Below are 15,278 nucleotides of genomic sequence, written 5' to 3' on the forward strand. Positions count from 1 at the left end.
GAATCGAGGGATATGGGGAGCAGATGGGAAAGTGGAGTTGGGACAGAAGATCTGCCACGATCATATCAAATGGCAGAGCAGACTCAAGTGGCCATGTGGTCTGCTCCTATTTCTTATGACTATAAATCCCAGAATTCTAACATCTTCTTTAACAGGCACATCAGATTGTCTAGACATTGAATGTTGAGCCTATGATTAAGAATTTTTAAAGAATGTCAGAGCAAGAAAAGGTCAATTCGTCCATCATGCCTACTCCATACAAACCTCATGCGTGATTATTATTCATGGATGCCCTCCCTCTCAACACCACCAATTTTCAGTAAGTTACTTTAAAGCAATAATTTATATTTTTGTGGCAACTTAACAACCCACTTCATGGGCGCATTATCAAACAAAATTTAAATCTGAACCGTACACGGTGACAAAAAAGCTTGAGAAGTAAGTTTTAAGGAGCTTCTTGAGTTCCTGATCCAACTTCACATGGGAGGGAAAAGAGCAGGCAGTGCAGTTAATATTTTAATAAGCCTCGGATCCATCTCCTTTTAAAAGGTGTAATTTGACCCGAATCGAATACCTTCAACAGTCTGTTCAACATGCCCACTATACTGTGGAAGGGGAACAATTTTTCTCATTTCTAACCTCGCTTGGAAATTTTATAGCTGTAGAAATATTCATTTGTAAGTGGGTTTTCCCTCATCATGTCGAATTTAAAAAGGCTAATTATTAATAACCCTAATGAGCAAATATTAAAGTACTTTATTGGTTGTAAAGCACTTGGGGACATCTTGGGGTCATAAAAAGTTCTATTTAAATGCATGCCTTTTTAAAATATATTTATGAACATGGAAGTTCTTTTTTAACATTCAATTTTATCAAGTTAGTACAGTAAAAGCACATTGAGTTGTATCAGATGGGGAAAAGGCAAACGCCAGTGTCTCGCGGAGCATTATTGTTTATTAATAACATGAAAGTGCAGACAAAAACAAAACACTAGCATGAGGCGTCAGGAATATATAATAATGTCTATAATGTTATTGGAAATTATTTTAAAATAGAGTTTAGTGGTGCCTGTGCCTATGTGTGGGTGTCTTATTTGGATTAAAGCCAGCTGGTCTAGAGGCTTTGATGTATAGAAGTAGGTTTGAAATGGTAATTAGATGAGCATAGGGAAATAGAAGGTGAGGTGTAAAGGGGTCAATTTGCATTTTTAAATAGACCATTCAAAAGAGCAGGTGAAATATTACACCTAACCAGATGAAGCTCAGAAACAATGTGTTTATTTTTTTAAAAAGCTTACTGGTTAAGTGGGTATTATGAAAGGGTTTTATTGTTAGAAGATTTAAAGCTTAAGAAAAAACCTAGTGACAATGAAAATCTGCATTCAAAGAGGAAAATATGTATAAAGGAAGAGAAGGCCCTTGGTACAAGGAGGGATTCTAAGATCTAAAGCCTCCAGCCTGTAAGCCTCAAGTCTGTCTGCAAGGACCCAGAGCTGAAAGAAACTCATTTTGAATGTGACTGTCCAGAGTGTGCTTTGCTGGGGTCTGTTTAAGTCCATGGGCAGAATTTTATGACAGTGGGATTTTACATTCCCGCTGTCATCAATGGGATTTATAATGGCTGGCCACATTTTACTGCCCCGTCCCCACCGAAATGGGGCTGTAACATTCTGCCCTCTGAGTTTTACTATTGCCTTACTGGGGGTCTAACTGAGAGTCCGATTAATTAGGGGATTTTTGTAATTATTATAGTAGTAATTTTGTAGACATATGTATGTGCTTACAATCATTCTTTTATTAATAAATGTTTAATTTAGTTTCATAAAAAATCTCTTGAGACTTAGTGGTCTTATTACTAATGAATTCAAAGTTTGCATCTTGAAATGTACAAATTACAAAAATGGGTTATGAGAGTTGTTTCAAGTTTCCCTCTGGGATTTGAACAACGCTGCCTTTACCATCGGCTGTCATAATAGAGGAATAAACTAGGAATAAATGGAGGGTTGGCTGTTCTGATGGATAACATTTTGAAACCATCAGGCTCAGTGTTCAACAAAAGTAAAGATGATAAACCAGATACTTGGGTGTACAGTTCCAGTGATAGAACACAAGTTCCACTGTGCTGATGTTGAATTTGTTTACTGCCCTAATTTGGCCCCACCTCAAGTATGTATATATGGTTCTGGTCACCAAACTATAGCTTGGGAAGTTTAGCTATAAAAAGGTACAGAGAAGGACATGGAAACTGTTAAGTGATTGGGAAGCTTAGCTATGAGAGAGACACAAATGGAATTTGGACCATTTCCAACAGACAAAAGTTCAAGGAGAGCTCATTTCAAGATCCTAAAAAGTATGGTTATCTCCCAAATCCATTTCTAAACCCCTCTGCATATTCAGTTCCACTCCTTGAATACTTTTTGACCAGTGAGTACTGCTTCATCAGTGTTAAGTTTCCAACTGCATAACCAGTCTTAATTCTCATGCAAATTTATGCCATCTTAACTGTTCTCATTGTTTTAGAAATTGGGCAAGTTTCAATTTTATCATCTGGACTATTGATTTGGACTGAAAACAAATGGACTGCACTCAGTACCTCCTCCAAGTAATGTAAACCTGCATCCTGAGGAAGTTTACAACAAAGGAGCCTTTTTAGCCCATTACTTTGTGCCTGCTCTTTGTGAGAGCAGACCAAATCTAACCCCACCACTGTGCTAAACCCTTATAGCCCTATATATTCCACTTTTTTTTTTACTAATATTTGAATACTGTTTTAGAACTTGAGTATTACTAAAAGTGATGATGGTGACTGACAGTTAACTGCCAAGCATTGTTTGAAATCTAAACCAGACAGCTTGACCCCAATTGCCCTGAGGAATGAGTCAGCGAATGGCTGTCACTTATTTTGTTTAGCTGAAGCAATTGTAATGTTTCTGTCTGCAAAGAACAGGGCCTTGTGCATTAATATATGTAGCTTCCAGTACACACAAATGTGCCAGACTGTGAGCTTGACTGACAATCTTAAATTGGTTGTCAGTGAAATTCTTAGCACGTTGAGGATTATTTAGCAAATGTTGTCCAATCATAGAATCACATCTAATGTTGGACACTGTTTTGAGTTTTGCAAACATGGGCCAGTTGGGTATGATCTGTACCTTGTCCATTGTGAATAGCGGCTGGGACATGCTGTTTGGTACGATTCACCAGTCTTTTGGACATAGGGCCTACGTACCTAGCATCACACTGGCATTGAAATTCATATACCATGCTACTCATTTGGTTGATAGGCAGAACGTCTTTTTGGCTTGAAAGCAGCATCCTGTTAGTGATGAATACACCTTGGATTGCTACTGGTGTATTATCCATGGCAATGCCTCTACCAGTCAGTCCACTTGCCAACCAATCATCACTCTCTTCTCATGCAGTATAAATTGTTGTTTTCCCCTTATATTGGTATTCTTGCGAAGTGTCCTGATGAGTGCAAGAAGAAAAGCTTTGACATGTCTCTTTTTTCAAAGATTCTTTCACACTCCTGGATCTCTCCTTATTTTGTAGTACAGAACTTGGCTATTGCTGAAAAGAGAGAAACATTGCCAAAGCTTTTCAAGCCAAAGCTCTGCAAACAAAAGGAATATGTTCAAACCTGGTGCCTTTTTTGAATTAGCCAGGAGCTTGGGGAGTCTATAGTTGCCTGTTGCTTTCTGCATGGCCCCAGCCAATCAGAGTTGACTTGCCAACCAATCAGAACCCTTTTCTCCTGTAGCATAAATTGCTGTGATTGAAATTTGGCTTTCTTGCATTTGTCCTGGCCAAAAACTTCAACATTCTTATCAGCAGTATTCAAGTTTACTTGTTTCTTAATTTTTCCTTTATATTCTCTTATCTTTATCAATCCCAAGCACCATAAGCCACCTTTTTCAACTTCGTTATTTTCTAACCTGTATTTATTCAGTACTTCCTGAAACTTTGTCTTTTTTTTAATGGTATATATTCTGTACCTTTGTTATATACTATTGTTGGATCTACAATTTTGCATGATAATTTCTCTTTCCACCTTGTCTCATTTAGCTTTCTCCTCATCTTTAAAAGTTCTGCCCTATTCCAATCTGGTGACCTTGCTTTGATAACAGGTTAACCCTTATTACTATCACTAATCTCAAGGTGCTTACCATAATTAATCATCATCCTGATCATCAGAACTTAGAAAAGGTCAATGACCTGAAACATTAACTCTGTTTCTTTCTTCTCTAACACTTGGCTATCGCCCAGTAACTTAAAGGATTCCCTGCAGTGTTAGTCCAGGTTTTTGCCACTACCCCCAGTGATTGTTGCCCAACCCTCTGTATCATTACTGAGTCTTGAACTGTCTAGCCTGCCTCTTGGGTGTCCAGATTCTAGACAGTACAATCCAGAAACTGCTGTCCCTCTCTCTGATGCTGTGAATCATGGCTGGTTGTTGCAAGGTAACAGATTCCCAGCTCTGGCGCATCATAGGGGAACCTGTGGATGTACTGTACTTAGGTTTCCAGAAGGTATTTGATAGAAGTGCCACATCAAAGGTTATGGCAGAAAATAGGGGGTAACATATCGGCATGGATAGAAGATTGGTCAACTAACAGGAAACAGAGTTGGCATAAATGGGTTTTTTTCTGGTTGGCAGGATGTGATGAGTGGTGTGCCACAGGGATCAGTACTAGGGCCTCAACTTTTGAACAGTTTATATAAATGACTTGGATGAAGGGGCTGAAGGAATGGTTGATAAATTTGCTGACAACACAAAGTTAAGTAGGAAAGTAAATTGTGAAGAGGACATAAGGAGACTACAAAGTGACATAGATAGGTTAAGTGAATGGACAAAGATCTGGCAAATGGAGTATACTGTGGGCAAATGTGAAATTGTTCCTTTTTGGCAGGAAGAATAAAAGTAAATAAATGGTGAGAGATTGAGGAACTCTGAGATTCAGAGGGATCCGGGTATCCTAGTGCATGAATCACAAAATGTTAATATGCAGGTACAGTAGGTAATTAGGAACGCTAATAGAATGTTATCATTTATTGTGAGGGTAATTGATTACAAAAATAAGGAGGTTATGCTTCAGTTGTACAGGGCATTGGTGAGACCACATCTGGAATATTGTGTCCAGTACTGGTCTCCTTATTTAAAGAAAGATGTAAACGCGTTAGAAGCAGTGCAAGAAGATTTACTGGACTAATACCAGGGATGGGTGGGTTGTCTTATGAGGAAAAGCTGGACTGAGGCAAAAGAGGAGGAGGAAATAAATACGATAACTATCACTAGAGAAAAAATACTAAGAAAACTAATGGGGCTAAAGGCCGATAAATCCCTTGGGCCTGATGGGTTGCATCCTAGGATATTAAAGGAAGTAGCTACAGAGATAGTGGATACAATGGTAGTAATCTTCCAAGAATCCTTAGATTCTGGAAAAGTCCCAGAGGATTGGAAAACTGCCAATGTAACACCCTTATTCAAAAAGTGAGGGAGACAAAAAACAGGTAACTATAGGCCAGTTAGCTTAACATCTGTCATTGGGAAAATGTTAGAGTCTGTTATAAAGGATGTAATAGCAGAGCATTTAGAATTACATAATCTAATCAAGCAGAGTCAGCATGGCTACAAGAAGGGGAAATCATGCCTGACAACTTCATTTAGAATTCTTTGAGGAGGTAACTAACAGTATAGATAAAGGGGAACCAGTCAGTGTAATATATTTGGATTTCCAAAAGGTGTTTGATAATGTACCGCACATAAGGCTACTTAAGATAACAGCCCATAGTGTTGGATGTAGTATATTAGCATGGATAGAGGATTGGCTAACTAACAGAAGACAGAGAGTTGGAATAAGGGGGGCATTTTCAGGATGGAAACCTCTAACTAGTGGAGTGCCACAGGGATCAGTGCTGAGCCCACAATTATTTACCATATATATTGATGAGGGAAGTGAATGTACTATCGCCAAATTTGTGGATGATACAAAAATAGGTGGGAAGGCAAGTGGTGAGGATGACACAAAGAGTCTACAGAGAGATATAGACAGGTTAAGTGAGTGGGCAAAAAATATAATGTGGGAAAATGTGAGGTTATGCACTTTGGCAAGAACAGAGGAGCTGAAATGGTGAAAGACTGCAGAAAGCTACAGCACAGAAGGATTTGGGAGTCCTTGTGCATGAATCTCAAAAAGTTAACATACAAGTTCAGCAGGTAATAGAGGGCAAATGGAATGTTGGCCTTTATTTCAAAGGGAATGGAGTATAAAAATAGGGAAGTCTTGCTAAAACTATTCAAAGCACTAGTTAGACCACACCTAGAAATCTGTGAACAATTTTGGTTCCCTTATCTAAGCAAAGATGTACCGGCATTGGAGGAAGTCCAGATAAGACTCACTAGGTTGATCCAGGTATGGAGGGATTTTCTTATGAGGAGATGTTGAGAACGTTGGGCCTGTACTCATTAGAGTTTAGTAGAATGAGAGGCAACCTTATTGAAACATATAAGATTCTCAGGGGTCTTGACAGGATAGGTGCTGAGAGCATGTGGGAGAGTCTAGGACTAGAGGGCATAATCTCAGAGTTAAGGGGTGCCCATTTAAAACTGAGATGAGGAGGAATTTCTTCTCTGAGGGTGAATCTATGGAATTCTTTACCACAGAGGGCTGTAGAGGCTGGGTCGTTAAGTGTATTCAAGGCAGAGACAGATTTTTAATCAGTAAGGGAATCAAGGGTTATGGAGAAAGGGCAGGAAAGTGGAGTTGAGAATTATCAGATCAGCCATGATCTCATTGAATGGTGGAGCAGACTCAACGGGCTGAATGGCCTACTTCTGCTCCTACGTCTTATGTTTAGGCTTGTATCCACTGGAATTTAGAAGAGTAAGAGGTGACTTAATTGAAACCTTTAAGATCCTGAGGGGGTCTTGACAGGGTGAATGTGGAAAGGATGTTTCCTCTTGTGGGAGAATCTAGAACTAGGAGGTCACTGTTTTAAAAAAGGAGTTGCTCATTTAAGACAGAGATGAGGAGAATTTTTTTTCTGAGGGCTGTGAATCTTTGGAACTCCTCCTCAACAGGCGGTGGAAGCAGAGTCGTTGAATATTTTTAAGGCAGAGCTGGTTAGCTTCTTGATTAACAAGGGGATGAAAGATTATTGCGGGTAGGCGGGAATGTGGAGTTGAGGTTACAATCAGATCAGCCATGATCTTATTGAATAGCGGAGCAGGCTCGAGGGGCCGAGGGGCCTGCTCCTAATTCGTAAGTATGTTCGTAATATTCCAGCATTCGGTGCAAGTCTGCTGCCTCTCCCAGGGGAATGCTGAGGGGTCATGGCTTATGGAAATCAAGAGGGATCCCAACACTGCATTCCCTCTGTGTCTAATTTAAAAGTGTAGATAACAAGCAAACAGTTGACCAAATAACCTTCTCATTACCAAAACAAAAACAGAATTACCTGGAAGAACTCAGCAGGTTTTTCCAGGTAATTCTGTTCCTGTTTTGGATTTCCAGCATCCGCAGTTTTTTGTTTTTATCTTCTCATTACCAAACCTTCCCATGAGAAATTTCCATATTGCAAATTGGTCTTTTCCCCAGTTTCTTCAATACCCAGCAGTCATAACTTTACATCGGGTGGGGAGGATGCTCCTGTGGAGCACAGCCCAGCTGGGCCGATTGATCTGCTCCTGTAATAGAATTTATTGCACGTAGTTTACACCAAAAGCAGATTGTGTGTCTTTAAGACTATGCATTCGCTGTACATGTTGCTCAGTGGCCAGTTTGTGGTTGTTACATCACTGCTTGGAGCTCTCTCATTTTGCACTATTTCCCAAGCCAGTTCCCGGCTCCCAGCTATGTGCATCCTGCGGAGATTGGTGCAACATGGTGTCAGTCTCCTACATGGCATACTGAAAGTGAAAAACATAAATGGTAGCAAGAGTAAACAATATGGCCCACTAAGCTTGCTCCACCATTCAATAAGATTATGGCTGATCCTCTCCCTTAATGCCACTTTCCCACCCTATTCCCTGCGTGTTCAAAAATCTATTGTTCTCAGTCCTGAATATATTCATCGACTGAGCGATCACAGGTGCCGGGGGCAGAGGATTCCAACGATTTACAATCCTCCTGAGTGATTAAATATCTCATCTCAGCCCAAAACGGCAGAACTGTTTAGGAATGGAAGTGGGTACAAAGAATAATTATCTCTTTTTAAATACTTAGCTGGGCTGCGGTACTGGACATCCATTTGTACACCCAAACTCAGGGAGCAGGAGGTTGTACCATGACTGGCAAACTGGGCAGTGGGCCCAAAATGGCCAGGCAGATTTACTGCTGCAAGTCAGAGCATCATCGACTCTGGAGTGCCGTGAAAGTGATTAGTGCTGCTTTAGCGTAAGTCAGTGCTGCACTATTATCAAAATTCGCCAGAGTTCAGTCTGATTTCAGTGCAGGTTTTATTTAGTAGAGGTTTGTAACAACATTGTTAAATGCTACAGTAAACTGAGACAGTGTGGCTATCAGAGCTACCCGGTTCTGGATTACAGCAGTCAGTGCAGGTTCACTAATGCTACTTGCAAGGCCCTCAACCAGTAAGTTCCATGTCTGCGAGTCTTGGTTTTGGTGCTGCTCACTAAGTAAGGTGAACGATACGCTGTGGGAAAAATGATGACTCCAAGCATCTTCTGTTCTCGGAAAACATCCTTCTCTTCGGTCTGACTGCTCTTCTTGGTGACACTGTCAGTTCTCCATCGTCAGTACCTGCTGGAAGAACAAGATCAATGGTAAAACTGGCAGTGCTTCTTCGTATCAACCATCAACTCCTTCCCTGCCAAGATGCACTTCCATCACCCTCCATCTACTCCCTGCTCCAGGGGATGGTGCTGACCACTGATTACTCTTGCCTTTTTATATCAGATGCCCTAACTCAAGTAACATACTATAGTACACCCAAGTGATCTGGCAAGCAACTTACATTCAGGCCTTGACTAATATTGCTATGTTAGCGTCAAAGCAAGATGATAGTTTAACTCTCCCTCCTATGTACCTGCAATATCAGGTTTCATGCTGTCCGTGCATTAGGAGGGGGATGGAAAAAAATTATACAAAAGCGAAATAGCACGGATGCTAGTAATCTGAAATAAAAACAAAAAATGCTGGAAATACTCATGCTTGGCAGCATCTGTGGAGAGAGAAAAACAAAGTTAACTTTTCCTAGTTCTGACAAAATGTTAAGAATGTAGTAGATTTTGAGCAAGTGAAAAGAGGGGAGGATAGGAAGAAGAGCAAATGGGAAGGTCTGTGATAGGGTTGAGGGTGGGAGAGATTAAATAACAAAATGTTTTAAGGTGCAAGACCAAAGGCAGTGATAATGGGGCGAGTAAAGAAACAAAAGGTGTGTCTGGAGGAGGTGTGAATGACAGGATCATGAATAGTTGCCATCCCAAAGCGATGCAAAGGAGCTAAGTGAAAAACAAACCCAGCAAAGCAAAAGGAAACAAAATAAGGGAGGGGTTACGATCAAAATTGTTGAATTCATGTTAAATTGAGTCCTTAAGGCTGTAAAAGCGCCTAGTCAAAAGGTGAGGTGCTGTTCCTTGAGCACATGTTGAGCTTCACTGGAACACTGCAATAGGCCAAAATCGGAAAGCTTGAAACCATGACCCTGAGCACCTGTCATTTTAATCCTCCACCTTGCTCCTAATTTGACCTTTCTGTCCTTAATATTTCCAGCACTTTCAATTTTTATTAAGGGAAACATTTGTGTTTTCGACTCAATTAGTCGCTCTCACCTCTAGCAGGAAATGTGGGTTTAAGTGCTATACCAGTACCTGTGGGCACAATCTAGACAAGCACTCTACTGGAGAGGTTTTGTCTACCTTCCAGCCACTATACTGTCAGCTATGTCTCAAGTGAGTAGCGCTCTCACCTGAGCCGGTGATTCAAGTCCTACTCCAAAGGCTTGTGCACAAAATCTAGGCTGACATTCAGTGCAGTACTGAGGGAGAGCTGCACTGGTGGAAGTGCCGTTTTTCAGTTGAGACGTTAAACGAGGCCTCTTATGGCCCTCGCAAATGGACATAAAAAAATCCCACAGCACTAGTTCAAAGAAGAGCAGGAAAGTTCTTACCCCCCTCACCCCCTCTCTCCTCCCACCCAGTGTCCTGACCAATATTTATCTATCAACCAACACCTTTAAAAAAAAAAATGACCTGATCATTATTTAAGTTTCCATTCATTATCTAAATTCCATTTCTGGGAATTAGTGGGAATTAATTGCCTGCCATGTGTCTCAAGTGAGTAGCACTCTCACCTGAACCGGTGATTCAAGTCCCACTCCAAAGGCTTGTGCACAAAATCTAGACTGACATTTAGTGCAGTACTGAGGGAGAGCTGCACTGGTGGAAGTGCCGTTTTTCAATTGAGACATTAAACAGTGGCTTCACTTAAAGTACTTCATTGGTTGAAGTGCTTTGGGGTGCCCTGAGGATCTCTAAACACAGAAGGACAAGGAGCTCTCCAGCATTCTGGCTAACATTCTTCCTTCCCCCAAAAATGCTTCCTTCAATCACCACTAAAGCCCTCTCCCAAAAACATAAATTACTTGACCATTCATATGTGGGTACAGAGTTGTAAGCAGGTAGGTTTCGAAGAGCTATTCAACCCACCTCGAAACATTCCTGGGGCTCGCTCTGTTTGGTGCGTGAGCTGGTCTGTACTGGGTGAAGTCAGGAGGTAGACTTGCGGTGATAGTGGAAGCCCGGTTACTCATTTTTGGCTGCAGGGAGGAGACTGATGCCTTCTCTGTCCTCTCATTACTGTCACTCCATTCTTCCTGAGAGGGGATCACACTCGTGCTGGATGTCCTCGAGGAGGTAGATGCTCCCGACTTCCTCAGAACTCTCTTAGTTGCACTGAGGTTCTTAGATACATGCTGCTTCTTCTTCCTGGAGTTAGCTTGATGGTTGTGCTCTCCTCTGACCCCAGAATTGTTGGTCAAAGTGGAGAGGGATCCGAGGGAATGCTGATGTTGCGATGAGCTTAGAGTTGGAGGTGAAATGGATTTCTTTGGCTGTAACAGAGTAAAGTTTGAACACGTTTAATTTTTTTTTCTCCAGCAAATCAAAACACAAACAGATAGGGAATCAGTGGCATAGTAGTTATGGGACTGGACTAGTAATCCAGAAACCTGGACTAATGATCAAGAAACATGAGGAATAGGGAATATAAAATCAATTAATTAAATTGGAATAAAAAGTACCAGTAATAGTGATCATGAAACTACCAAATTGTTTTTTTAAAAACCAATCAGGTTCACCAAAGTCCTCTGGGGGAGAAATCTTGTCTATAATCACACCTACACAATGTGGTTGACTCAACTAAACTGTGAAATGCCCTAGCGAGCAACTCAGTTGTAATAAATCCACTGCGAAAATCTCTAATAATAAAGCCAGGTGGACCACTTGAAATCTGCCTAAACATTGGATTTGGACACAACAAAGGCTCAGCCAGCCCCCATTGCCAATAATATCTGTGGACTTGTAGCCACCAAGAAGGATTTGGACATACAGATGGAAACATACTTTGATATATATCATCACTGGGTCAAAATCCTGGAACTCCCTCCCTAACAGCACTGTGGGTGTACCTACACCACATGGACTGCAGCGGTTCAAGAAGGCAGCTCATCACCACCTTCTCAAAGGCAATGAGGGATTGGCAATAAATGCTGGCCTTGCCAATGACACCTGTGAATGAATTTCATTTTAAAAAAATGCAATTGTAAATCATTGCTCTCTGCCCAGTCGCTGAGGTGCTGATTATAGTGACAATGATCCCTGGTCTTTATTGAATTAGCTGCATTCAACCTGGCCAGCAGTAAAGATACCACAAAAGGCATCAATATCACGGGCAAGGGCAGAGGAAAAAGGTGGGTACTTGCTGCTCTTTGCTATCACGTGACATCTTCCTGTTGTGGGGCTCGACGGTGAAACAACTTCCCAACACTTGCCCAGTGTTCTGAGTGCCCAGAAATTGAGTCTTTCAGATGAGATGTTAAACTGAGGCCTCATCTACCCATTCAGGTGATACGAAAATATCCCATGACACGATTTGAAATGAGAGCAAGGCAGTTATCCCCAGTGTCCTGGCCAATATCTATCCCTAAATCAACATTGTTAAAACAGATGATTTCATTGTTTTTTTTGTGGGGCCTTGCCAGGTGCAAATTGGCAGCTGTGTTTCATGCGTTACAATAGTGGCCATTCTTGCAAAGCATTTTGTTGGCTGTGGAGTGCTTTGGGACATCCTGAAGGCATGAAAAGTGTTTCATAGCGAGGGACCTATGCCACATGCGTCTCTGACTTTGACATGCTTTGTGGTTGCTCCTCACCCCTTCCATTGCACCTTTAAGTCGACGAGACTTTATCCTCCTACGGCTCCACACGCTTGAACACTCTCCCCCAAGTCTCTCCCCACTCATGACCCTCTCCTGTTATAAAATTTTCCCCAAGACCAATCTAGTGGAACATGACGTTGCTTATCCTCTGTGAAGTGCTGCATGATGTTAGAGTATATATGCACATACGCCGTACATTTATGCACAGATGCAAGTCATACAGTTTCTTCCCATCTTACCTTTTTACTTATTACATAAAATATCTCGTGCACTGGAACAAAAATGGCAAAGTTCTCGTAACACTGGAAATATCTCTTTTCTTCAAATGTGCCATCATGCTGTCCACCTGTAGTCCAAACAGATATTGAGGAACTTAACAACAGACAATATAACTGGTATTCTACATGCATTCTCTGTTCAATTACAACTGTTGGGAGAGAGCTTATTTGTTCTGGTTTAACACGCTGCTAATTTCAGTCAGAGGTGCTGCACTCAAACTATGATCCAGGCTTACTCCAGAGCCTGCATCCTGCATCCCTGTTGGCCCGAGTGCCAAGTACCTCTAGGTCTTTATTTACGTCCTGCCTAGTCTTGGAACCTGGGACTTAGGCCCATGTTTTCATGTCCCCATCATGTTGGAACGAAGGCTGGAAGGATTTAAAAATGGCAGTCAGGTCCGGAATCCACCTCCCATTTCTCACTGGGCAGAATTTTTCTGTCGGCGAGTTGGGGGCGGGGCTCACTCGCCGACGCGGGATGATGTTGGGAGGAACCCCCAACGTCATCCCGCCCTATTTAAATATTCAGGAAGGCGGGTGGACAGCGAAATCAGCTGTCTGCCCACCAAGCTGTCAATGGCCAACTGGGGGCATTGACAGGTTAATTAAATCAATTAAAGATCCTACCCGTCCAACCTTAAAGCTGGCGGGCAGGCCAGGAGCCCCGACGGGCTTCTGAAAAAACATGAAACCTCATCTACTGGCGGGATGAGGTTTTATGTCGGTTTTAAAAATCTTTAATAAAGTTTCCGTAATATTTATTAACATGCCCCATCTCCTGTGACATTGTCACATGAGGGGGACATGTTAACCATTTTTTCACTTTTCTATTTTTGAACTTTCAAAAACTTTCAGCGCTCTCCCTGAGGCAGCACTTAGTCTCAGGGAGCAGTGTGCTCTTTCGCATACATGCACAAAAGAGTGCACTTTGACAGTTGGGGATTCCCTCCCTCCCTCCCCCCCAAGCACAGGAAGCACATAGCGCTTCCCGTCAGGCAGCACGCTGGGCGCGCCTTAATTGCCTCGCCCACTTAAAATGGCGGCAGGGCCCGTTTCGGCGGCGGCGATCGGCTGCCCGCCAGTCCATCAAGGGCAAAATTCTGCCCATTGTGTGGGATTTTTATGGCCCCAGGATTAGGGTGCGGCTAGCGAACCCACACCCAGCAATCCGGTCTCTCCCATCTCTGTCGTCTCATAGAAACACAGAAACTAGGAGCAGGAGTAGGCCATTCGGCCCTTCAAGCCAGCTCCACCATTCATTATGATCATGGCTGATCATCCAACTCAATAGCCTGCTCCCCGCTTTCTCCCCATATCCTTTGATCCCTTTCACCCCAAGAGTTATATCTAACTCCTTCTTGAAAGCATACAAGTTTTGGCCTCAACTACTTTCTGTGGTAGTGAATTCCACAGGCTCACCACTCTCTGGGTGAAGAAATTTCTCCTCATCTCAGTCCTAAATGGTCTACCCCATATCCTCAGACTGTGACCCCTGGTTCTGGACTCCCTCACTATCGAGAACATCCTTCCTGCATCTACCCTGTCTAGTCCTGTTAGACTTTTGTAGGTTTCAATGAGATCCCCCCTCATTCTTCTGAATTCCAGAGAATATAATCCTAATCGACTCAATCTCTCCTCATATATCAGTCCCGCCATCCCAGGAATCAGTCTGCTAAGCCTTCACTGCACTCCCTCTATAGGAAGAGCATCCTTCCTCAGATAAGGAGACCAAAACTGCACACAATATTCCAGATGTGGTCTCACCAAGGCCCTGTATAATTGCAGCAAGACATCCCTGTTCCTGTACTCGAATCCTCTGGCCATGAAGGCCAACATACCATTTGCCTTCTTTACTGCCTGCTGTACCTGCATGCTTACCTTCAGCAACTGGTGTACGAGGACACCCAGGTCTCGTTGCACATTCCCCTCTCTCAATTTATAGCCATTCAGATAATAATCTGCCTTCCTGTTTTTGCCACCAAAGTGGATAACCTCACATTTATCCACATTATACTGCATCTGCCATGCAGTTGCTCACTCGCTCAACTTGTTCAAGTCACACTGAAGCATCTCTGCATCCATCTCACAGCTCACTCTCCCACCCAGCTTTGTGTCATCTGCAAATTTGGAGATATTACATTTAGCTCCCTCATCTAAATCATTAATACATATTGTGAATAACTGGGGTCCCAGCACCAATCCCTGCGGTACCCCACTAGTCACTGCCTGCCATTCGGAAAAAGGCCCATTTATTCCTACTCTTTGTTTCCTGTCTGCCAACCAGTTTTCTAACCATCTCAATACACTACCCCCAGTCTCATGTGTTTTAATTTTACACGCCAATCTCTTATGTGAGACTTTGTCGAAAGCCTTCTGAAAGTTTAAATAAACCACATCCACTGACTCCCCCTCATCAACTCCACTAGTTACATCCTCGGAAACCTCCAGTAGATTTGTCAAGCATGATTTCCCTTTCGTAAATCCATGCTGACTCTGTCCGATTTTGCCACTGTTTTCCAAGTGCTCAGCTATTAATTCTTTTATAATGGACTCTAGAATTTTCCCCACTACTGACGTCAGGCTGACTGGTCCATAATTCCCT

The 15,278-nt window shown here is 42.3% G+C and overlaps 1 protein-coding gene across 3 annotated transcripts in view; it reads right to left on the reverse strand.

Moving 5' to 3' along the window:
• Positions 1-8,438: 8,438 nt before the first annotated feature.
• The window catches only part of LOC121276441, a 74,857-nt gene continuing 68,017 nt past the window's right edge, over positions 8,439-15,278 (reverse strand). For 2 of the 3 annotated variants that reach the window (XM_041184853.1, XM_041184850.1), the window contains 3 exons: positions 12,638-12,744; positions 10,669-11,072; positions 8,439-8,764 (listed from right to left, as the gene is read on the reverse strand). In XM_041184853.1, the coding sequence (XP_041040787.1) occupies positions 8,755-8,764; positions 10,669-11,072; positions 12,638-12,744 (521 nt within the window). In that variant the 3' untranslated portion in view covers positions 8,439-8,754. The remainder of the gene's footprint in view (positions 8,765-10,668; positions 11,073-12,637; positions 12,745-15,278) is intronic. The other variant, XM_041184851.1, reaches the window with a different exon arrangement.

This window comes from Carcharodon carcharias, chromosome 3 (genome assembly GCF_017639515.1).
Source record: "Carcharodon carcharias isolate sCarCar2 chromosome 3, sCarCar2.pri, whole genome shotgun sequence".
Lineage (NCBI taxonomy): Eukaryota > Metazoa > Chordata > Chondrichthyes > Lamniformes > Lamnidae > Carcharodon > Carcharodon carcharias.